The 26,397-nt window shown below is 38.9% G+C and overlaps 1 protein-coding gene across 3 annotated transcripts; it reads right to left on the reverse strand.

The window, feature by feature from the left end:
- Positions 1 to 3,257: 3,257 nt before the first annotated feature.
- Positions 3,258 to 25,021, reverse strand: ZNF184 (zinc finger protein 184). Of its 3 annotated transcripts, none has more exons than XM_011991254.1 (6): positions 24,876 to 25,021; positions 24,190 to 24,335; positions 19,748 to 19,815; positions 9,850 to 9,976; positions 9,390 to 9,485; positions 3,258 to 5,773 (listed from the first exon to the last, which is right to left on the reverse strand). In XM_011991254.1, the coding sequence occupies exons 2-6, from the start codon at positions 24,194 to 24,196 to the stop codon at positions 3,816 to 3,818; spliced, it is 2,256 nt and encodes a 751-aa protein (XP_011846644.1). In that variant the 5' UTR covers positions 24,197 to 24,335; positions 24,876 to 25,021; the 3' UTR covers positions 3,258 to 3,815. The 3 variants fall into 3 exon arrangements, with proteins under 3 accessions (XP_011846644.1, XP_011846645.1, XP_011846646.1); XM_011991255.1 differs by having other exon boundaries at positions 24,632 to 25,018; XM_011991256.1 differs by lacking the exon at positions 24,876 to 25,021 and adding an exon at positions 24,564 to 24,800.
- Positions 25,022 to 26,397: the final 1,376 nt, after the last annotated feature.

Here is a 26,397-nt window from a genome sequence, read left to right on the forward strand (position 1 = left end):
ACCTGAGGTCAGGAGTTCAAGACCAGCCTGGCCAACATGGTGAAACCCCTTCTCTACTATAAATACAAAAATTAGCTGGGCATGGCGGCAGTCGCCTGTAATCCCAGCTACTCGGGAGGCTGAGGCAGGAGAATCGCTTGAACCCAGGAAGCAGAGGCTGCAGTGAGCCAAGATCACGCCATTGCACTCCAGCGTGGGTGACAAGAACGAAACCCTGTCTCAAAAAAACAAACAAACAAAAGCTGATTAGGTCATAAGGGCTTTGCCCTCATGAAGGGATTAATACCATTATCACAGGAGTGACTTAGTTATCATGGGTGTCTGGCCCGTTCTTCTGTCTCACACACTTTTACCCTTTCTCATCATGTGATGCCTTCTGCCATCAGATAACGTAGCACAAAGGCCCTCACCATATCTAATTGTTGGAATTAATACTCAGGATAATTGTTACCTTTGGGGAAGAAGAAAAAGGCTGTGATTTGAGGGGTGAAATAGCACTACTGGAATGCCAGTAGTGCTCCATTTCTTGACCTAGATGATAATTTTACAGATATATTCACTTTGCACAATTATATTTTGTGTTATTTTGTTTCTTTTATTGAGTTAAAAAGTTGCCAAACTGAATTCTGATTCCTCATCCCCTCTGTGAACCTACTGTGTACTTGGTATTCTCTATCTCAGTACATGGCAAATCCTTTCAAGTTGCTCAGGCCGAAGTCCTTTAAGCCACCCTAACTTCTCTCTCACCTTTATAGCTAAACCATAGGCAAACTTTATCTGCTATACATTCAAAAGAGAGCCTCAGTCCAACTACTTCCCATCGTTTTGTCAACAATATCTTTGTTTAAGCCACCATTAGATCTTACCTGGACTACTAGCATTCCAACTAAATTCCCTGCCTGTACTCTTAACCCTTTATAATTTATTCCCTACATTATAGCAAGTGACCCTTTTTAAACAATTCAAATCTGTACCCAACACTCTCCCATGACTTGCCATCTCATTCTGAATAAAATACTAAATCCTTACCATAGCCAAGAAAGTCCCGAGGAACTGCAACCCCAGCTCTCTCTGTGACCTTATCTCCTACCCTCACTCATTACAATCCAGCCAGTGTTTCTGAAACTGCCAAATGCTCCTATCTCAGGACACTTGTGGCTCCTAGTCCCTCTGCCTGGAATGTTATCCTCTCAGATATCTACCTAGTTTATTCCTTCACTACCTCCAAGTGTGTGCTCCAATGACAAGTCATTAGAAATAAATTTCCTTTTTTCCCCCCCACATCAAGCATATGAACCCAAGAAAGGCATTTCCTAACCATTCTATCTACCATAGCACCACCACAACCCATGATGGAAGTCTTGCCCAAACCCTTCACCCTGCTTTATTTTCTGTTTATCACCCTTGGCATTTTACAACTTTCTTTATAATAGGATGTGAGCTCTACAACAGAATATTTTGCTTTGTCTATTTCTGAACCCCTGCAACTATAATAGATTCAGCCACCTCATAAGCACTGGCTGTGGTTGAATGATTTTTAATGAAAACTCAAATGTTTAAGGATGAGTGACTAAGTTATGTGACATTTTCTCTCTTTTCTGCTTCCCTCACAGTCATTTAGCAAAAACTACTCAAGTGGTTTAATATCTATAATCTGGTAGACATGGAAAGTGCCAATCTAGGACCTAAAAGAAAATGCTTAGTCTCTAATATGCCCAATCTTGGACACTGAAACATCCAAATAAATTACACATGAAGGTATTAGAACTTTTTGTTACTAGTAGACAATACCTTGCCTCATAAAGAAGTGGCTGGCTTTACTGGTAACTTCCGATGTCTTTTTATTTCTGGGCAGTTTGTTAGCAAATGTTAAATCTGTAAGGTAAATGGAATCCCTCTGTTATTTTTCTGAATTCATTACAACTTCAAGGAAAAAGTTGTAACTTCTGCCAATTCTCCCTTTTTTATTTTAATTTGGGGCTAAGGGTGGCGGCTACACCTGTAATACCAACACTTTGGGAGGTCAAGGCAGGAGGATTGCTTGAGGCCAGGAGTTGGAGACTAGCCTGGGCAACAGAGCCAGACCCCATCTCTACAGAAATTTTAAAATATTAGGCATGGTGACATGCACCTACGGTTCCAGCTGCTTGGGAGGCTGAGGCAGAAGCATCCTTTAAGCCCAGTTTGAGGCTGCAGTAAGCTATAATTATGCTACTGCACTCCAGCCTGGGTGACAGAGAAAGACTCTGTCTCTTAAATTAAAAAAAAAAAAAAAAAAAAAAAAGATTTTAACTTTGCTCTACTCTCTCAGTATGGTAAATATTAAGAAACTAATGTTGGTATTATACTAGATGTTTATGGCATATATGATGTGTATATTACAATCAAGAAAAAAAGATTAAGAAATGGTTTAAAATAACTTCCTCCCTCTGCTCTTAAAATAGAGGTAAGGAGAAAAAAAATGGTAAATATGTGATGTAGTTCACCAAAGTGTAGTTAGATAGACATGTCTGAGCAAAAGGAGCAACTGTAAATCCATCTGCTTTGGGAAAACAGGAATGTGGTCTGGAATAGCTAGCAGAGATGTTTTTGAGAAACACAAAAAGGAGATACAAAAACCAGGATCATGTGAACTTCTGTAATCTCACTGACTGTCAATACAAATACAAGCCAATTTTTCTTTCCAGTATACACATTAGAAATTTAAGAAAAAATACTGATGCCTGGGTCCTATCTCCTAAGGCAATTAAATTAGTCTCTGGAGTTGTAGGGCGTTGGCAAGATAATTTTGTAGAGTTCTCCAGGTGTTATGGACTTAATAGGTTCTCTCCAAATTTCTATGTTGAAAGCCTAATTGGCAATGTGATGGTATTAGGAGGGGGGCCTTGGGAGGTGATTAGGTCATAAGGGTAGAGCCCTCACCAATGGGATTAGTAGTCTTATAAAGAGATATGAGAGGTTGCTCTGTCTCTGCTTAGCACCATGGAGGAACACAAGAAGACAGGTGTTTGCAAACGGAAATGGGCCTTTGTCTGACACTGGATCTGCTAGGACCTTGATCTTGGACTTCCTAGCCTCTTCCAGCTTTAAACAAATTTCTATTGTTTAAGATACCTAGTCTATTGTAATTTAACATAACAGCACAAATTAAGACACCAGGGGACTCCAATATGCAACCAGGGTAAAATAACACCAGTTTAAGTTGTAGAAGCGGACCTCTGTTGTTGTGGTAAACTCCTAAAATATTAAAAACAGACTAGAAGAAGAAGAATAGTAAGTTTTAATATTCTTACTGAGTTAGGCTATTATATGCAACTGAATTGTTAATTTGAGGGTATTTTACAATTTTTTATTAGGAACCAGTTACCTAAACAATGTAAACGCATTAGAGCAGGAGCATACTAGATCTCCAATCTAGTTACTGAAGCACAAATTCTATTGGCAAAACATGCATAAACATACACATTCTAGATGCAACACAGCAAAATGCTGATGTATAGTAAACCCATTCAAGAAAATATTGCAAATATTCAAAACAGATTATAAAACTCCAAACTACTTTTGAAATAATCTACTCCAAATCCTTCATTCCATAAAGGAAACTAAAGCTTAAAACAGTAGAGTTTTCTAATGCCACAAAGTGGCTTAATAACAATTGGATTAGTTCAGCCCAATGTACTTTCCATTCCATAACATGATAGTGAAAATTTAAAAGATTTCAAGCAGTTTCTAAATCCACTCTGATTCTTCAGTACTTAACAAAAGGACAAACTAAAGTAAATATATCCCCTAAATTTATGATGTTCCTGGAATTGTCATATGCCAGGATGCAGTCTCTGATGTTTGTTGAGAGCAGAGCGATATCTGAAGGATTTTCCACAATCATTACATCCAAAAGGCTTCTCTCCTGAATGAATTCTCTGGTGCTGAATGAGATATGTGCTCTGGCTAAAAGTCTTTCTGCATTCATTACAGTTATAAGGTTTCTCTCCAGTATGAGTATTCTGATGTTCAGTCAGATGAGTACTCCGGCTAAAGGCTTTGTCACATTCATTGCACTTATAGGGCTTCTCCCCAGTGTGAATTCGTTGATGCTGAGTTAGATGGGAGCTCTGGCTAAAGGTCTTTTCACATTTATTACACTGGTAGGGTTTTTCTTCTGTGTGAGTTTTTTGATGTTGAGCAAGAGATGAACAATGTCGAAAGGCTTTACCACACTCTGCACACTCATAAGGCTTGGCTCCTGTATGAATTCTCTTATGTTGTGTAAGGTGTATGTTCTGGTTGAATGCCCTCCCACACTCATTACACTTGTAAGGTCGTTCTCCAGTATGGATTTTCCTATGCTGAATAAGGGATGAACCATAACTGAAGGTTTTCCCACATTCATGACATTGATAGGGTTTCTCTCCAGTATGAATTCTTTCATGCTTAGCAAGAGATGAACTCCGAATAAAAGCTTTCCCACATTCTTTACATTCATAAGCTTTCTCTTGAGTATGAGTTTTCTGATGCTGATTAAGGTTTGAGAGATAACTGAAAGCCTTTCCACATTCACTGCATTCAAAGGGCTTTTCTCTCGTGTGAATTCTCCGATGTTGAGTAAGGGATGAGCAGTAACTGAAGGCCTTTCCACATTCATTGCATTTGTAAGGTTTTTCTCCAGTATGAATTTTCAGGTGTTGAGCAAGGGATGACCAGTAACTAAAAGATTTTCCACATTCTGCACAATCATAGGGTTTCTCTCCAGTATGTGTTTTTTGATGCTGAGTGAGGTTTGAGTGCTGGCTGAAGGCTTTCCCACATTCATTGCATTCGTACGGTTTTTCACCAGTATGAATCATATGATGACGGATAAAAGTTGAGGGCCCATTGAAGGCCTTTCCACATTCATTACATTTATAGGTTTTTTCTCCAGTATGAATTTTTTGATGTTGAGTAAGGTGTGTGCTCCTGGTGAAGGTTTTATCACATTCATCACATTTAAAAGGTTTTTCTCCTGTATGAATTTTCTGATGTTCCATAAAATGGCCTCTCTGGCTAAAGGCTTTTCCACACTCATTACAAGTATATGGCTTCTCGCCAGTATGAATTCTCTGATGCTGAACAAGATGGGTCCTCTGACTAAAGGCTTTCCCACATTCATCACATTTATATGGTTTTTCTCCAGTATGAATTCTTTGATGTTGAGTAAGAGATGGACCCTCAATGAAGCCTTTTCCACACTGATCACATTTATATGGTTTATCTCCAGTATGAATTCTTTGATGGTTTATAAGGTTTTCACTCCGGCTGAAAGCTTTTTCACATTCATTACATTTGTAGGGTTTTTCTCCAGTATGTGTTCTCTGATGGCGAATAAGAGCTGAACAATAACTAAAAGCTTTCCCACATTCATTGCACTTACAAGATTTCTCTTTTTTAACTGGGTTTGAATTCTGTTTGATGCTTCTTTTCGTAGAGGTCTCTTCTGGAGATGGTTCTTGTGTTACAAGGTTTGAACTCACATTGACACTTTTCCCAAATTCATTATTTACAGGGCCTTTTTCCCAACTGGGTATTGTCTTTTCAGTTACCTTTATTTCCTTTGGCAGTGTCTGTTGGTTTGCTTGCTGCCTCTCTAAACTGCCTTCACATTCCCAACTTTCTAGCAAGTTGGAACTCCAAGAATCATCTCTTTTGTGTTTTTCCACTATTACCTCTGGAGATAGCTCTTCTTCAGAAATGTCAGGCTCTGGGGCTGACACACTATTTTCAAGTCTTGTCTCCCAGTCTAAAAGAAAAAGAAAATTCCAGTGTTCTCTGAATAGAGAAAAAATAAACTGCTATTGTGGGAATTAATATAATGATACTAAAAAATAAATCCCTTGGAAAATTCTAATGGTTTTCAAATATATAGCCATATTATTTGGGGAGAAAGTTGGAAAGAGCTAAGGAGAATTATAAATAAAATACGAAAGTGGCAAAAGAATGTCTAATTCAATTTCGTAGATAATCTCTAAGAACCAGTTAGGAAATACATTTAAGATAATAGTTGATTAAAAAGGTGACAACAGAGATGGCTAAGAGTAGACAGAGATGAACTGAATCTGAAGGGGGCAGTTTGAATTGGGATTCCTTGCTAATAAACAACAAAACAAAAAATCCAAGAACCATGATTTAAAGACAGAACAAACAGGAAAGATTTATTAGCTAAGACCCCATGTGTTTTAGCCTGGAACACTGAAGAAATAATCACATCATTGCTAGATATGGGAAGAATTGTAAATAGTAGAGGAAATACTTTAGCAGGGAGAAACTAACAAGTTCAAGTCTAGGCATTTTGAGAATTAAGAAAAGTAATGGAGAGCTGGACTATAGTAGTGTTTGTAGAAGTGAAAGATGCCAACATCAGAATAACAAGGATGTTCAAATGTAGGATGGAAAGTATCAGCTCAAAAAAGGAAGGACAACAATAGCTAAAGCCTTAGAAAAATATGTGACAAAGAGCAGAGGCAGAGGGAAGATCCTTGAGAATAGTCAGGGTAACAGAATTAATAAAAATACTAATGAAAGAAAGCAGTTTATCAGCAAACACACAAAACAACAGAAGAAACGCAACCAGGACAGTACATAATCAGGAAGTAAAATGTTGCCCAAAACAAGAGAGATGACAACTAAAAGCAGCAGGGTAGTCAATGCTGGCAATATCCTTAAAGAACAGAGGCTGCGTTTAAAACAGCATTTCTTCAGTTTCAATGGTATCAGAAGTTTACAGCAGACCCCAGAGGATCCTGAATCTTTCCCATATTGCAAGCCCAGTCACTATTACTACCACTACCACTATCACTGCAAGCATGAGCAGTGGGGCAGACCCCAGAGCTGCCTAGCATCCCCTCCACACCTGGCACTACGGGTAATAGCAAAGCATGTATTAGTGTAGGCAGCCTCACAGCAGTGGAATTTCTACAGGAGGGACAAGATCAAAACAATACAGGCTTTGGAAACAGCCGATTGTTCAAGAAATAAATATGTTTTCATCAACAGAAATGACACCAAGGAAGGTATGTTTGCACAGCAGGTAGCCATAAAGAACACCTCTGGAAGTACTTCACAATGAAAGATATAGAGACCATGGAGTCTGATGCTGCTAAAGAACAGTGCATGGAAGTGGCAGATCTCCAATCCTGGTTGGAGTTCCACTCAAAGGCAACATGAAACAGACCATGGCCAATATTATCTATGTCATCATCTCCTCTACTCAATAACCAACAGAAGTACTAGAATACAAGGGGCAGGGCAAAAAATGAAGGGATGGAGAAAGTTCCCAAAGATCAGATTGAAAAATACCATCCCTATTGCAGAAAGCAATTCTCCCTTTACTACATGCAAAGTCTACAGACATTGACCATAGTATTCTGACATCCCATGTGTGGAGAAGTAATCGAAGGTGTTGACAACCAGGGGACAAGAAAACAAGGTAGACCAGTGAGACAGATACATATCAGGGTTATAGATCATGATTCTGAGGGTCAAGATCATCAAGACAGCTCCGAGAAGATAGCAATAAAGAGGATAAGGGAAATTATGTAGACTAGGCCCAGGGTTAGTGGCCACCTCAATGTAGGTACTGTCACAGTATCACTACCTGTAGAGATGTCTACAAAAGTATACATCATTTTTATAAAGACAAAAGTAGCCAACTCACCAGCTAAGAATAAATCTATTCTAGATGCTGATAAAGATAGGATTGAGGGCTGATTTACCAAGACAATCATCATCAGGTCAAATTCCAGCAATAAAAAGTAACCAATAGAATGGAGCTAAGTATCTCAAGTGCTTGCCTTCTGTTCACTGACCAGGTAACTGGAACTATATAAATTATCTATGCAACATGGGGTGTGGGGTTATTATTTTTGCCTAAATAAATCTTTTTGGTAAAAAGTATTTTTTGAAAAGCATAAGTTTTTTAATACACATTTAAATGGTTTAAAACGGTTTTCTATCTGGTCAAGTAAAACTTCATTTTTAGTTTGTGATAAAACTTGACAACTTGCTTTTTCCAAAAGTTAACTAACCATAAGCCCCAGTTATTAAAGTTCTTCTTTTTTTAAAAATTAAGCTTTCTAAAGTATGTCCCATGAAACCATTCTAAGAGAAAGATTTTACAGATGTGATATGAATAAAAAGTATTCATGGTTGGAGGCAGGGTGGGGGTTGGGGAGATGTTACATTCTATGCAATCCTGTTGAACATTCATAACACCTAACTGCCTATTTAAAAAAAAAATCTCTGAGTGGTACTCCAGTTAGAAACTTGCTAAAGTTTGAACATGGCACACAATTTTCCCCCATAAAGAAGAACCTCACCTACATCCCATTAACTCTAGAGACGTATCCCTTACCTAGAATGACTAGGTTTGTTTATTTTGCTAGGGTCAAATCCTTAGGTTACTTCATGCAGTTTGAAAACTGATGATTTAGAAGAAAGTTATTCATAATTTCAAAAACTGTATGATAAAGTGATAAAATCAGAAGCTAGCTAGGTACAGTGGCTCCCGCCTGTAATTGCAGCACTTAGGGAGGCTGAGGGGAGTAGATCACTTGAGCCCAGGAGTTCAAGACCAGCCTGGGCAACAAGGTGAAACCCTGTCTCCACTAAAAATACAAAAATTAGCCAGGCATGGTGGCAGGCACCTGTAGTTCCAGCTGCTCGGGAAGCTGAGGTGGGAGGATTGCTTGAGCCTGGGAGGCAGAAGCTGTAGTGAGCCAAGATTACGCCATTGCACTACAACCTGGGCAACAGAGTGAGGCTTTGTCTCAAAAAAAGAAAAAAAAAATCAGAAGCTATATATGTTACTAGGAAAGAATTAGGTGATAAAGAAATAAAGCCTGCTGGTATGCAATTCATTTTTGTTGAGTTTGGTTGGGAAAGAAAAGAGAAACTGAACGGTGGCCATAAAGATTCATATTGTGGAGTAAATCTATTTGGAAATATAGGTTAGGTATTTCTAGGTAAAAGTACTAGGAATGGAGCCTGTAGACCCAAAATAAAAAATTGTAAGGACTGAAAAGTATGGTGATAATTATGAGATCATGGTCCTAAAGGAAGTAGAAAGAGATGTAATGCAGAGTCCAGTATGAGAGGTGGATTTCGTAAAACGGTAGGAAGGACATCTCAAAAAGGACATTTATAACATAGAATCTATGTTCTATAACATAGAATATATATTGCAACAACTAGTGACATAACAAAGCACAAGAGAGTCCAGAAAACAGATGCTTTCCCATTTCTCCATAGGAAATACTTTAAAGGGAAGAAAATACATCTACAGTTCAGACATAAAATCCTCTCTTATCAGGCTGACAGTCAGAGTTAATGATATTCATCTGCTGGCATCCATGACTTACCTGCACAGGTACCTACTGGAATGCTTGGCTCCATGATCCATGGCTCTGTCCCTTGCTCTAACTGGGAAATCACATCAGGTTTAGAAACTTGGAGTCCTGTTCATGAGGGAAAAAAAGAAAGAAACCTGCAGTAAGGGAAAAGTAACATATCAGAATTCAATCACCGCTTTGTCTTTAGAAGAAATGACATGTAGTAAAAACCTGATGGGAGTGGATAACATATCAACCTTCAGTGTTATGTTACCAGTTCCCAGACATGGTGGGAGTATAATTTGGGAACTGATCTGGGTTCAGGAAAATTATTATTTTGTCCTCTGCTTGCTAGGATGCTGAAACCTTTTCAAAAACTTTAGAAATTTAGAAATTGTTGGTTACTAAACTTAAAGGCAAACTCCCCTGAGCACGAGAGAGCCCTCCTCCTGAACACCCCTTGATATTAACTCGGAGAAGTTATCCTTACCTATAGAGACCAGGTGTGTATAATTTTCCAATGTCACATCTCTGAACAAATCTCTCTGGCCAGGGTCCAGCTGTTTCCATTCTTCCTGGGTAAAGTCCACTATCACATCCTTAAAAGTCACTGATTCCTGAAATACCAAACATATTTCTGCTTAGCCATAAGCCTTTACTTAGGAAAGGGGTAAAGTTAGCAATACTGACAGAAGTAAGGCAGTCTATAGGATGTCTGCAAAATAATCTTGACATTTTCTCCTTTATAAAATAGATGTAAAAACAGTGCCTCATCCATTGGATTATTGTAAGAATTAAATAAAACATTCCAGGTGAAATGCTTAATTTAACATCTGGCATATAATAAGTGTTCAGTCAATACGGCCATTGTTGTCCTTCATCATCATCATTACCATCATCATCCCTGTGTTCCAACATATGTTAAGTATTAATGGTTTAACTATTATCATCAATAATATTTTTTACTACCTACAATGTGCAAGAGCACCCAAAAGTTTTTTGAAAAAGAGAGGTGGAAAGACTTGCCCTAATACATTTCAAAAGATAAAGTAATTAAAAAATGGCCTAGTTTGGAATAAAACAAAATGAAATAAAATAGAAAATCCAGAAATAGACTCATATTTATAAGAGTTGAAAGGCATTAAGCTGTTTTCAAATTGGTTAAAAGTTAATTATTTAATTTAAAAGTAAGTTAAAAGCTAAAAGTTAAATTAGTTAAGATGGATTAGCCACTAAATCATGCCATAACAAATAACTGTCTATGAAAAAAAAATTAAGGTGAGATCCTTACTTCACAACACACACAAAAATTCCTGCCAACCTAAAGATGAAATTTTAAAGAAAAAGTCAAAATAATATAGAATAAAAAGCAGGAAAATATTTGTATAAGCTTGAAATCTGGAAAGCAAAATTTACATGGTGGAGAGACAGACTGATAGATACAACCACATAACAATGTAAAACATCTATAAGACATCATAAACAAAAGGCAATTTAACTAAAAAAAACTTCTGCACAATAAAAAAAAACCTACAGAGTTCAAGACAACCTGTAGAAGGGGCAAAAATATTTGCAAACTATTCATCTCACAAGGGACTAATATCCAGAATATACTCAAATCAACAGCAAATAAATAAATAGTACCATTAAAAAGTGGATGAAGTATCTGAATAAGCATTTCTCAAAAGAAGACATATAAACACCCAAATATATGAAAAAATGCTCAACATTACTAAAGGCAAATCAAAATCATAATGAGATATCTCACCCCAGTTAGTCAAAAAGACAAAAAAAAAAAAAAAAAAAAAACAAATGCTGGCAAGGATACACCACTGGTAGGAAGGTAAATTAGTACAACCATTATGGAAAACAGTTTGGCACTGTCTCAAAAAAACTAAATATGGAACTACCATATGACCCAGCAATCCTACTAATGGGTATTTATCCGAAGTAAAAGAAATCAGTATACCAAAGAGACACATGCATCCCCATGTTTGCTACGGCTTTATCGACAACAGCTAAGATATAGAATCAACCTAAATGTCCATCAACAGATGAATGGATAAAGAAAATGTGGTGTATATACACAATGGAATACCATTCAGCCATTAAAAAAAAGAATAAAATCTTGTCATTAGTGGTAACATGGATGAACCTGCAGGACATTATGTTAAGTGAAATAAGCCAGACATAGAAAGATAAATATTGCATGTTATCATTCACATGTAGGAACAAACAAAAACAAAATGAGTTCATAGAGAGTAGAACTGTGCTTACTAGAGGCTGGGAAGGGTAGTGAGGAGGGAAGGTTAGGGAAACACTGGCTAACAGTTACAAAGTTACAGGTAGATGGAAGGAATAAGTTCCAGTGTCTATAGCACTATAGGGTGAATATGGTTAACAATAATTTTGTGTATAATTACAAGAAAATAGAAGTGAGGATTTGGAATATTCACAACACAAAGAAGTGATAAATGTTCAAGGTGATGGATATGTTAATTATCCTGATTTTATCATTACACATTGTATTCACATACCAAAATATCACTCTGTATCCCATGGATATGTACAATTATTACATGTCAACTAAAAATTAAAGGGGAAAAGGGGAAAAGAAGGGATCAACTACCCACAAAAATAGCAACAATAAAGGCCAACAACCCAAATAAGCAAGTCACTGTGGAAAATGTGAAACCATGAAAAGATGCTCCCCTCCCCTAAAAATACAGTTAAACAGTAAAATATCAGACTGGGTAACACTGCTGAAGTGCTCATGTATACTATGGTGGAAAGAGAACCCAAATGCAATCTATCTAGGGGGCAATCTGACAAGATCTATCAAAACTTTAATGGATATACCATTCGATCCAGTCATCCTACTTCTAGGAATTTATTCTTCAGAAACTCTTCTAGGTACAAAGACATATGTACAATTGCCATTTCAACATCATTTGTGTGGAAGGAAAAAAAAAAATCAAACTTACATGTCCATTAATAGGATAGTGGTTAAAAAATATATGGTACACCCATACTAAGACACTTTATATAGATAGTTATCAAATGAGGTATATCTATATGTACTCATTAGAAAATATGTACACAGGAGGACAGGCATTGTGGCTCACACCTGCAATCTCCACACTTTGGGAGGCCGAGCTGGGAGGACTGCTCGAGCCCAAGAGTTCAACACCAGCCTGCGCAACATAGTGAGACCTCATCGGCACTAAAGATAAAAATAGAAATAAGCTGGGTGTGGTGGCACGCACCTGTAGTCCCGGCTTCTCAGGAAGTTGAGGTGGGAGGATTGCTTCTGCCCAGAAGTTCGAGGTTGCAGTGACCTATGATCATACCACTGCACTCTAGGGTATGATCCTACTTTTCTTTTTATGAATAGGAAGAAAGTTTATATGTAAATGAACAGAAAAAAATCTGAAAGAATATTCAACCAAATACTATTGGTGGGACTGGGTAGTGGGACCTACAGGCAATGCAGGGAACTTCCTGCTTTTTTTTATTGCTATGTATTTAAAACTAAGTGAGAGAGCATTAACTTTGTTTAAAACATATAAATATATTAAATCATTAGGACTTTTCCCTCTAACCATGACAAAGCAACTGGGCTAGTTCTTCCAATATAAATAAAACTGAACAATATATCTGAAACAAGTGTTTTCATATGTTGAACAGCAGGCAGGACAGAAGTGATACGGAGAGAAGGGAAACACTAACCTAAGTCCCAGAATCCCCTTAACTTTTTGCCTGAAGAACTCTCCAGACTGCAGAGCAGAGAGGCAGAGCTCTACCAAAGCAGTGGTCTTACTGAGCTGAGGAGACCAAGTTGAAAGTTCAGAACTACTGAAGCAGGGAATCTGCAGGATAGATACTGGAGAGGAGGGAGCTGCAGAGAAAAGGAATATCACAAATCTGGTGTAAATACAATCTCCATGGGCAATGCAAAGTTACCAACATGACATAACTGAGAAGTTATGTGCACAGCTGGCTCCCACAAACAGTTCCAGGACACTTTAGGAGCAGGACAAGTCCAGACTGTGAGGAAAGAGCATAAGCAGCAGGTCTGGTTGGCTCATTCCTTGCTAAATTCCAGGGACGCCTAGATCCTTGGTTCTGACCCTTGAACAAGCTCCGAAAACTAAACCTTTGAACACTTCCATGGTCACTAATTACTGACATAATTCTGTGTGCCTAGTCACTGATTAATGATGTTATTCTGTGTGCCCAGTGCACTGGGACAAGTTGTACCAAACTGTCAACATCGTTTAAAGAAACATGGAAATTTATGACGTGTACCAGGTGCCGAGTGTAGGGTCTATACTATAGCTGGTCATATGGCAGGTAAAGGCCAACGTGATCAGCAACCTTTATGAATTTGGACTCTAAGACTCAAGCAGGATTCTCTGGGTAGACATTTTTCTTGTTTCTGTGGCTCACAATAACAGAGAAAGTGCATCTGTATGATCATCACAGAGGGAGGGCTCAGAAGCCTGTACCTGATTTCTCTGGACTCTGCTTATGAATACCCTTTTCCTTCTGATCCTCTTTTGTATGCTTTGCTGTAATATTCTTTAGCCATGATTTATGCTACTGAGTCATATGAATCATTCCAACAAATCACTGAACTAAAGCATGGTCATGGATCCCTGAAACACAGCCCTAGAGTAATGCTACACTAGATCAGCCCTAACATTGCTTACAGTTCAAAATACAGATGTCAACAGGATCAAGCTGTGGCCAAGATGGAATTAACAATAATTGGATTTACTCTCCTACATGAAATAATACATTCCAGACAAAATGAAACAAAAGTTTCCAACACACTGAACCTCAGGTAACAAAGAAAAGTGATCCCTGAGAATCAGGAAACAAATGATGTGAGCCCTATAATAGCTCTAGTTTACTGCCTTGAGAGTTTCCAAACACTGGTGTAGGGAGGTGGAACCTAGGAGTAGCCCAGCAGATTTCTGCAACTGAAGAGATAGAGCTGAGAGTTTGGAAAATCAAGATGACTAGAGTTCACAGGACACAGTACTGGAGAGGAGAGAGCTACACAAAGAGAGAAGCAAGGAAAACTGCAGAGGTTCCCTCGAGTATTCAGAAAAGTACCAATCTGTGCATGGGTGTGATGAAACTATCTGAGGCCAGTGAAAGAATCATCTAAAAGGAGTCATGGGACCAGTACCAGTGCTCAAAAAGGACTGGAAATACATCAGCCAAAATGGAAAACTTCATAATTCATGAGGAATTGGGTAGAACACTCAGAATGGTCCTGCCTCTATAGTCGGGAATAAATAGCCTGAGACTAAATGCTGTTCCGAGCCCACCTAACAAATCTTAAAAGGCTCGAAAGGAACACACTGTTTCCAGTAACTTAACTGCATCCCAGAATAAGGTTCAATAAATTTTTTTTTTTTTTTTTTGAGACGGAGTTTCCCTCTGTTGCCCAGGCTAGAGTGCAGTGGCATGATCTCGGCTCACTGCAAGCTCCGCCTGCTGGGTTCACGCCATTTTCCTGTCTCAGCCTCCGGAGTAGCTGGGACCACAAGCACCCACCACCACACCTGGCTAATTTTTTTGAATTTTTAGTAGAGACGGGGTTTCACTGTGTTAGCCAGGATGGTCTCGATCTCCTGACCTCGTGATCCGCCCACCTTGGCCTCCCAAAGTGCTGGGATTACAGGCGTGAGCCACCGTGCCCGGCCAAGAATATTTTATATGAATGTAAAAAATTCAGAACCCAGTAAGGTAAAATTCAGTGTGTGGCATCCAATCAAAGATTATCAGGCGGCTGGGCACGGTGGCTCACACCTGTAATCCCAGCACTTTGGGAGGCCCAGGTGGGTGGATCACAAGGTCAGGAGTTTGAGGCCACCCTGACCAACATGGCGAAACGCCATCTCTACTAAAAATACAAAAAAATTAGCCAGGCGTGGTGGTACACACCTGTAATCCCAGCTACTCAGGAGGCTGAGGCAGGAGAATTGCTTGAACCTAGGAGGCAAAGGTTGCAGTGAGCTGAGATTGTGCCACTGCACTCCAGCCTGGGTGACAGAGTGAGACTCTGTCTCAAAAACAAACAAACAAACAAAAAATTATCAGGCAATGCAGAGAAGCAGGAAAATACAATGCATAATAAGGAGAAAAGTCAATCAATTGAAACCAACCCAGAAGAGATGTTAGAGTTAACAGATAAGAACATCAAAAGTTTTTATGACTGTATTCCATATGTTCAAAACATCAGGAAGAGATATGAAAGACATTAAAAAAAAAAAAAAGAAACAAAACCTAAATGGAACTTCTAGAGCTGAAAATGAGAATGTTTTGAGATTTAAAAAAATTCACCAGGTAGTATTAACAGAAGAGTAAGCTTTGAAGAGAGAGATTAGTAACTTCAAAGACACAGAAATCAAAGCTATTCAAAATAAAATTTAAAAAAGTTAAAAAAAAAAAGAGTCTTGGGGAGCTCTAGGAGAACTTTAAGTGGCCTGCTTTATGTGTAATTGGAGTACCAGGTCGGGGGCAGGGGAAAGATGAAAGGGGACCAAAAAGCATTTTTGAGGAAATAATAGCTGATTATTTTCCAAACTTGATGATAACACACAAAAAAATTGCACCAAAATACGTCATAATCAAATAGCTCAAACTCAGTGATAGAAAAAAATCTTACAAGTAATCTGAGGAAAAAAGATACACAAATATAAAAAACAAAGATAAAAACAACAGTAACTTTTTTGTTAGAAATAATAGACACTGGAGCAACATCAAATACTGAAAAGAAGAAATCTGTCACACTAGAATTAATAGACAAAGGCAAAATAAAGACTTCTTTAGACATAGAAACCTGAAAGTATTATTCATGTAGACCTACACTATCAGAAATGTTAAAGGAAGTCCTTCAACCAGGAAAAAAAAAAAAGATACCAGATGAAAATATGGTTCGACACCAAGGTTTTTCAACCTTGGCGCTATTGATATTTTGGACCAGATGATTCTCTTAGATAAGTGTAGGGGCCTGTCCTGTGTATGGAGACATCACTGGCCTTAACCCACTGGATGCTAATAGCACTCCCTACCAAGTCTTGACAATCAAAAAAGTCCCCTAACACTCCCAAATATTGCTCCTTGGGGAGCAAAATCACTCACAATTGTGAACCACTGATTTATAAAAACGAAAAAAGAATACCAAAAATGGTCATTACACAATGAGCATTGTAATAATTATACACAATTATTTTCTTATTATTTAAATACCTTTCAAAGATAATTGGCTGCTTAAAGGAAATAACAACAAAGTATTGTGGGATTTATAATATATGTAACAAGTAAAATATATGGCAACAATAGCATTAAAATTGCGGTGGGGGGGAATGTAAATACACTATTCTAAGTAAAATGGACTATCACTTGAAAGTACATGACGATTAAAACAAATATGAATCCCTAAAGCAACAAGTAAAATAGCAAAGAGTTATGGCTAATAAGCTAATGAAGGAGATAAAATAGAATCATAAGCATATTCAATCCAAAAGAAGGTAAGAATAGAAGGAAAAAAAGAAAAAAGACAATACAAATAGAAAACAAACAGCAAGGTAAAAGACTTATCCATATCAAAAGTCACATTATATTTAAATGTAACACATTACATGTAAGATAATATTGAATAAAAATGGTCTAAACACCCCAAGAAGCAGAGATTTCCAGATTTGATTAAAAAAAAAAAGCACAACCCGGGTGGGGTGGCTCACGCCTGTAATCCCAGCACTTTGGGAGGCCAAGGCAGGTGGATCACGAGGTCAGGAGATCAAAACCATCCTGGCTAACATGGTGAAACCCCGTCTCTACTAAAAATACAAAAAACTAGCCAGGCATGGTGGTAGGCGCCTGTAGTCGCAGCTACTGGGGAGGCTGAGACAGGAGAATGGCGTGAATCAGGGAGGTGGAGTTTGCAGTAAGCCGAGATCACGCCACTGCACTCCAGGCTAGGCAACAGAGCGAGACTCCATCTCAAAGACAAAAAAAAAAGGCAAAACCCAACTACATGTTGCTTGTAAGTAACTCACTTTAAATATAAAGATACGAATAAGTTAAAAGCAAAAATATATAAAAATATATACCATATGTCAAAGTAAATTTCAAGGCAAAAGATATTACCAGGCATTAAAAACACCATTTCTCAACAATAAAGGAGTCAACTGATTACGAGAACATAACAATCCTAAACGTTTATGCACCTAATAACAGAGCTTCAAAATATATGGTGCGAAAATTAGTAAAACAGCAAGGAGAAACAGATCAACCTATAACAGTCTGAGATTTCAACACCCCTTTCACAATAACTGATAAAACAAGCAGACAGGAAATCAGTGAGGATATAAAAGACTTGAACAACACTATCAACCAAGTTAACCAAACTGATATCTGTGGTATACAGAACAAGGCCCTCCCAAAAATGTCCATGTCCTAACCCCTGAAACCTGTGAATTTGTTACCTAACATGGCAAAAGAGACTTTACAAATGTGATCAGGTTAAGGACCTTGAGTGGGGAAATTATTCTGTATTACATGGGTGAGCTTAGGGTAATCACAAGGGTCTTTATAAGAGGGAGGTAAACGGATCAGAGTAGGAGATACAAAGATAGAAGAAAAGTCAGAGTCAGAGAGAGACAGACAGAGAGATAAATTTGAAGATGCCACAGTGCTAGTTTTGAAGATACAATAAGTAGACACAATCCAAAGAACACAGCAGCCTCTAGAAGCTGGAAAAGGCAAGGAATAGATTCTTCCCCTAGAACCTTCAGAAGAATGCTGTCCTGACAATCTATTTTGGACTTCTGACTTCTAAAACTGTGAGTAAATGTTATTTTAATGCCATCTAAGCTTATGGCAATTAATTATAGCAGCAATAGAAAATGAATACATCTATAGAACATTCTATAAAACAATAGCACAATATACATTCTTTTCAAGCACTCACTGATAGTTTACCAAGATGTACCACACTCTGGACAAAAAACCAAGTCTCCATAAATTTGAAAGGATTCAAGTCATACAAGGTATGTTCTCTGATTACGGATATTTTCACTGTCTTGATTGTGGTAATGGTTTCATGAATGTATATATGTCAAAACTTATCAAATTATACATTTTTAAATATGTGCACTTTACTGTCACAATATATTCCCCAATTAAATAGAAAATTCCAAAAGTACTTGGGCTGAAAGTGGGAAGAACTGGTACCATTTCTTTGTTAAGAAAATTCAGTTATGGGACAGGAATTAAGCAGGGGGAAATTTTTAAGAAGGAGGAGGGCTTGAGGTTGATTATGGCTGGTGAGCAATTGTTACCTTTTTTGTCTAAGTTCTCCATCAGTCCAGGTCACTTTTCTTCCATTAAAAATCATTAATGGTTCATAAATGGCTTACACGATAAAGCCTTCAACTTCTCATCCAGGTATTCAAGGCTTTCGTATTCTGACTTCATTCAATCATTTGTGTACCACTTGCCATAAACCATCTCTTCCATATTTTTCTGAATCCTGTGTAACATCTGTTAATTCTTACTTACGAACTTGTGCTTATAATCTTCTCTATACCTAGAATCCATACCTCCATCCCCACCACCTTACTTGTTCAAATATCCAAATGTCACCTATTGTTTTAGGGGCATCACAAATCAGCCATTCTCCATGAAACTCTCCTAATCCTTCCAGAGCACATACATTTTCCATTCTCTAATATCCACATTACTCATTTCACCTTTCTTATATTTACCTGTTTTATTTTCTAGTAGTCATTTTGGCCTATTAAAGGAACAAGTTTTGGGGCTGGGCGTGGTGGCTCACACCTGCAATCCCAGCACTTTGGGAGGCCAAGGTGGGTGGATCATGAGGTCAGGAGTTCAAGACCAGCATGGCCAGCATGACGAAACCCTATCTATACTAAAAATACAAAAAATTAGCTAGGTGTGGTGGTGCAGGCCTGTAATCCCAGCTACTCGGGAGGCTGAGGCAGGAGAATTGCTTGAACCCGGCAGGTGGAAGTTGCAGTGAGCGGAGATCACCACCATTGCACTCCAGCCTGGGTGACAGAGGGAGACTCCATCTCAAAAAAAAAAAAAAAAAAAAAAAAAGGATCAAGTTTTGTACTTATTTTGCTCTCCCATCCCTGGAGCATAGCAAGATACTAAGCAAGAGGTAAGTGGTGAATGTATTAGTTAAAGCTGGAGAGGCAGAGTTAGGAATGCGGTTACTAGACAGATAAGAGCCCAGAATGAACGGCCAACATTGATTTTTGGATAAACAGAAAAAAACAAAACAAAAAAACCACAATCACCCTCTAAAGAATAAAATGGCATTTCAAGAAACCACATCTTACCTGAAAACTGGCTGATGAGAGTAGATTATGTCCCCCTTGGAGAAGGGTGGAGTCTGGAGAGGACAGATCTAGGGGAAGAAGCAGGAGCCATATGACTTCTGTTCAATATAGCTATCCCCAGCAATCCATAAATTCCGTTTATTCTTCTATTTGAAAATAACAGAAACTATGCCATTTCCTTTACATTTTAGAATGCAAAAAAAAGTTACAAGGTAACTGGGGCCCTGGTACCCTCCTCAGTAGGCTCAGGAGGTAAAGCATTGCTTTATGATTCAGTTTTGTACCTAGACACTTAGAAGTCATATGTATTATATGACTCAATCTATGTTCCTTATTAAGTGAGGCAAACTATTTCTGCTGCCTTTTCTCTGCTACATATAAAATATGAAGAAATAATCCGATTACTTTCCAAAAGTCTTTATAGGCCCTTTGAAAACTTTGCTATTAAGGCAAATTAAATATCACAATGACATATGCTACTTACTCTACCCACCCAACAGAATGTCTTAAATTAAATAGACATGGTCAATACTAATTGCTGGCAAGAATATAAAGCAATTAGAACTTTTTAGATTGGCATATGGAATAAATGTATCAACCACTTATGAAAACTGGTAGTTTATACTAAGCTAAACATATGACTATCCTATGACTCAGCAATTCCACTCCTGTCCTTACATCCATAAAAATGCTTATGTCCATCAAAGACTTGTACAAGGATCTTCACTGCAGATTTATTCGTAATATCTCAGAACTGGAAACAACCCAAATGCCTTTCAACAGAACACAGCATAAACAACCATGGTATTTTCATACAATGGATTACTCCAAAATATAAGAAAGAGCTACTAACATAATTAACAACATGGATGCATCTCATAAACATAATGTTGAGCAAAATAAGCCAGACAGAAAATAATGCATACTGTATGACTATATTTATATTAAGTTTAAAAACCAACCAAACTGATCTATAGTAATGAAAGTTAGAATAGTACTTCTGGAGGGATAACTGACTGGGCAGAGGCACAAGATACTTCTGGGGCATTAGAAACATTCCATATCTTGGTTATACTAGTTTATACATACATAAAAATTTGAAAAGCTATATACTGTATAGTATTTGTGTGCTTTACTGTATATAACTTATACCTTAATAAACAAAACAAAACAAAAAAAAACTTTGCTCTTGGGGGAATCCATTCAGAGTACTGGTTGACAGGAAAGCCTGATTCTCAAAATGACTCGTCTGGTAATTAATTATGTAAAATTATGCAAGTCCCTTGTCTTCTTTAGGCTTCAATTTTCTCATCTTTAAAAGACTAGAGGCAAATGTCTGACAAACATACCTTTCAAAATCCTCTTGAAGAGGAGATAGTGGTAAGGAAAACCAAACTAGGTACACCTGTTTCCACAAAGAAGTAAAACAAGAAAAATTTTCTCCTCTTAGAAATTTAATGTATGCAGAAATACTAGCGAGGGAAGATGTCTCTGGATATAAAAATGTGAATGAGATTGGCTGGGCACAGCGGCTACGCCTGTAATCCCAGCACTTTGGGAGGCCGAAATGGGCGGATCACCTGAGGTCAGGAGTTTGAGACCAGTCTGACCAACATGGTGAAACCCCGTCTCTATTAAAAATACAAAAATTAACTGGGCATGGTGGCACGCACCTGTAATCCTAGCTACTCAGGAGGCTGAGGCAGGAGAACTGCTTGAACCCGGGAGGCAGAGGTTGCAGTGAGCTGAAATTATGCCACTGCACTCCAGCCTGGGCGTTAGAGTAAGACTCAGTCTCAAAAAAAAAAAAAAACTTTGAATGAGACATGAGGTATGAAGTAGAAAGACTAGCAATGCTGTAAGAGATGCTTGGTAAAAACTAAGAAAAAACAATCAAAACAGGTAAGGGTCAAGATGGATATTTATGACCACACACAGATGCATGAGATAGTGGCAATAAGCCAAGTGAATTTGCACCTGAAAAAAAAGAAGGGAAACCCAATATTTTAGGCATTAACCAAGGCTTGCTGGGTTGGAAGACATAAGACCTTAAAACTATATAACTTAAAAAAAAAAAAATCAACTAAGGGACTAAATATAAAGACAGTGGGGAACATGAAGAATAAAAAGAAAAGCTAAACAATCAAATGGAGAGAACCCAAGTAATTTCAGGGAATCTAAATTGTACCACTAAGGTGCAAGGACAATCTCTTTGGGATACAACCATTAGGATAGGTCAGTGTCATCTGATTTTAGTTCCAAGATTCAAATTCCAGAGAGAGCCAACTGGCCTAGTGTGGGTTTTATGACCAATCCTTGTTTAAAAGAGAGCTGGGTAAAATTTACGCAAAATGATCTGATAGAAAGAGACAGACTAAGAGATGGATTATTGTATGTGATGCAATAATCGTGAGTGTGAAACCTGATGGAAACTGTAGATAAACCAAAAGAAAGAAAAAAAAACAAAAGCAGCACCATGCTGGCAACAGTATGACATAGACAGCTTAGGCAAGTGGGGGTGATGAATAATATGGAGAAAAGCAGTTTCAACTGTTTGGCTATGTAAGTTTCATTTTGTAAAAAATGTATTAATCAAGAAATTCTTAATGCTGTCATGCCTCAGAAAGCAGAGGAAGCAATAAAGGGAACTATTATGCTCAACTTGATTTTGACCAGTAAAGAAAAACTGTTTTATAACAGAAGTCTTAAGAAAAAAAATGAAGATGTTATCCTGGAAGTTCTTAACAGTGAAAGAAAATGTTCCACATGCACAGACAGGTACCTAAGACTTTAGGAAAACAGAATCAAGAGAAATGCCTCAGGTAAGATGCTTTTTATTCCAAGTAACAGCAACCAACAGAACCAAAAACAGCAACAGTTACAGAAACCAACTGTGTGCCTGGCGCATAGTAAATGCTCAGTATGTGCTGCAAAAATTATTACAAGGAACAGAGGCTCAGTAAAGTTAATCCTAATGATAAAATTGTGAGAAATCCCCAAAATAAAGAAAAAACAAAGGCTTTTAATGAAACTACTTTGACAGATTTAATTCTGATAAACTTAGAATATATATTTTAAAAATCTACTGTAAAAAAGACTTGAAGGACAAAAAATTGAAGAGTAGTATGGACCAAACCTACATTATTCACATGAATAATATGAATAATGTTAAGATTTCTAATGACATTATTTTTAACAAATGCAAAAAAAGGACTGCATGATAATAGTTAGGTTAAACCAAACTTGATTGCACAGCCATACCTAAAGAATGTAAAGACAACACCAATGCAGAGGGAAGTCTATAGGGACACATCATAAGCCTCTGTCCTTACCCTGACCTGTTCAATGACATGTAGGAAGAAATAGAAGGAATATTCATTAAATCTGCTAGTGGCATTAAGTTGGAAAGGACAGTTAAGACACTGAATAACTAAATTAGGATTCATAATCATTCTGAAAGCCTAAAACATGTGACCAAAAAATTGGACAATCATAACTGTAAGTCCTGACATTAAGGATAATAATAATTCCATTACACAAAACTGGTATAAATCTAAATCACTGCAGTTTATGTAAAAAAAAATCTAAAGTTTACAGTACATCACTGATAGTTTTTAAAGCAAATGTGATCTGATGCCAAACAGCAGAAGTATAATCCCAGTCAAACGAAGTAGTACATTATTCTTTCAGGTACTTTTCAAAGCATATCCAAAGAACTATGTTTACCATTAGGCACTGCATTTTACGAAAAATGCTGACAAGCAGGAGAGTTTTCAGAGAAGAGGTCTAGATACATCACACAGACCAATCAAAAGAAGTGAGGCTATATTGCTTAGAATTTATGAGGTGGAGTTGTAACAGCTGAATTCACGTATCTTAAGGGCAGCAGTGTGAAATTAAGAACAGACAGTTTCCTTTTCTCTGGAGGACTCAGAAATAAGATCAACACAAAAGTTACAGGAACAAGTACATCTGTTTAATATAACAAACTAAAAAAGAAAGCCAACAAGGGAATAGTCTGCACCCAAAATGGCGAGTTTAATGCCACACTAGTTCTGGCCTAGAGTTGACAGACTGCCATCTGCCAAGGAGATTTCAAAACTAACTCTTTCATTGAAGGGATAATTACCAAGATGTCTTCTGACTTCAACATTATAATTTTAATATTTAATATTCAGAAGTCATGTGGGGATCACATATACTCTGAATGATTATGTCTTTTCATTCCCCAATGGAATGAAAGAAAAAATAAACTCCTCCCCCAAGTATCTCTCTATAAAAAAGAATCTCTCCCTACAATGTAATTCGGTTTCTTTGCTAATCCCTAAGCATACCGTTCCTTCCTTCCAGCTCTCCTGCTCTGATCTCAAGTATTTGATCCTTCAGTCATGACTGTTCTCAAGCCTCCATCAACCCACTCTCCCCCAAGTCGACCCCACTACCTTCCATCTCAGAAGCTCATCCCGTTCCTCTGGAACTTGAATACCAGGGTTCGCCAGGCAGCGTTCCTTCAGCTGATACCTCAGTCTGGGACTCAGATGTCTAGCTCCCCTTGCAGGGAGTCTGCAACACGCTGAGGTTGTCTATCCTAAAAAACACAGGATGGCGTCAGCAGCATACGTCACACAATCACACATCAGAGTCTTGCAAAGTGACCAAGAGGTCTTACACAAGAGAAGTGCCCTGAGAGAGCACTAGAGAGGCGTGTGGCACTCCGATGAACAAAAACAGAGTGGAGATCGGGTAAGCGGGTTCTGCCTCAGATCCAAAAAACCCTTGGTGCCCACCCTAGAATCTGGCCGGGGCATCCACAGACCTGGTCTGTTCCCTCTGTGCACATTTGAGACTCACACCCCTGCGAGGTCGGATAACACGAAGACACACCTGTTGCAGAGCGTTAAAGCTGGAAGGTGGATAAGCAGGGCGGGGCCCGGCACCCGACTTCCCCTTAGGCCAGAACAAAAGAACAAAGCCCTCCAAGGGATCAGGGCGGGACCGCCCCGCACAGACGGAGGCGAGGTGCGCCCCCTTTGAGGACTCCCCAGCTTTCTCCCGCAGAGGCCTCTAAGCGCGAAACCAGAAGAGTGACGTCACGGGTCCGGAGGGCTGGCTGTTGCCATGGTGATACCTGAGCTCCCCTCCCTTTATAGCGATCCACACACTCTGATCCCGGGTCCGGAAGCGCACTGACCGCCACCAGACTTAACGCAGGGAGCCGAAGCAGCTGGACTTCCAGAGCGCCAACCTCTTTCCACGCCTACAACCGGCTTCAACGGTCACTTCCGGTCGTTACGAGAGAGCCCCGCTCCGCCCAGCACGCCGGCGCCGGGCGGGCACACTGGACCAGCGTTCCCAGAACACTCCGCGACGAGGTTGCTGAACTTCATTTCCCAGAGGCTTTAGCTAACGTTTCGCGTTCGCCCTGCGCAGGGCCGCACATTTTCGCCGCCAGTCATTTGTTCCTGTTTCAGGTATGCGCGTGCATTGTAAACTTGTCTGACTGAACTGATTTTAAGAAATACACGTCTACTGACCGGGCGCAGTGGCTCACGTCTGTTATCTCAGCACTTTGGGAGGCCGAGCTGGGTGGATCACTAGGTCAGGAGTTCGAGACTCAGCCTGGCCAATATGGTGACACCCCCGTCTCTACTAAAAATACCAAAATTATGGTGGTGGCGCCCGCCTGTAGTCCCAGCTACTCGGGAGGCTGAAGCAGGAGAACGGCGTGAATCCGGTAGGCAGAGGTTGCAGTCAGTCGAGATCGCGCCACTGCACTCCAGCCTGGGCGGCACAGCGAGACTCCGTCTCAAAGAAACAAAAAAGAAAAGAAAAGAAAAAAAAGAAATACACGTCTGCACACAGTTTTAAAACGCAAACAATCGTTACCTTTGTTACATGTTCTACCTTATATTTTCTGTTCTACTCCTTTGTCATTTTGAAAATACTGGTAGTTACCCATTAAAATTGTTTTCACGACTCTCAATTGAGTGGCGACCAACTTTATTTATTTATTTATTTTGAGACGGAGTCTAGCTCTGTTGCTCAGGCTGGAGTGCAATCGCACGATCTCCGCTCAGTGCAACCTCCACCTCTCGGATTCAAGCGATTCTCCTGCCTGAGTCTCCCGAGTAGCTGGGATTACAGGCATGCACCACCATCCCTGGCTAATTTTTGTATTTTCAGTAGAGACGGGGTTTCACCATATTGGCCAGGCTGGTCTCAAACTCCTGACTTCAAATGATCCGCCCGCCTCGGCCTCCCAAAGTGCTGGGATTGCGGGCGTGAGCCACTGCGCCCGGCCCCAACATGTTTTTCTAATGCTTAAGGAAACCCGGAGATGATATTAGCATGTTTTGCCCCTTAGTAAAGCATCTTATATGCCTGTGTCAGCCAGCACATAGCTGCATATAGCCCAAGGCCAGTCTGTCCGTCACTGTGTCCTTGGCAGAAAAAAAGAATCCAACAAATCGGTAGATTTTTATATTTAAGACGTGGCACTTGCATTTTACTGTGCTGGTGTGCATTCCCAGCATTTGGATAAGGGGCCGAGGTCAAGTCTCTCAGACTGTTGGCTGACAAACATTAAACCTGGAAATCCTAACACTGAGTATATGAAAAACAATTACAGTCAAGGGAACATGATAGAGAAA

The sequence above is a fragment of the Mandrillus leucophaeus genome, unplaced genomic scaffold (genome assembly GCF_000951045.1).
Source record: "Mandrillus leucophaeus isolate KB7577 unplaced genomic scaffold, Mleu.le_1.0 Scaffold392, whole genome shotgun sequence".
NCBI classification, from domain to species: Eukaryota; Metazoa; Chordata; class Mammalia; order Primates; family Cercopithecidae; genus Mandrillus; species Mandrillus leucophaeus.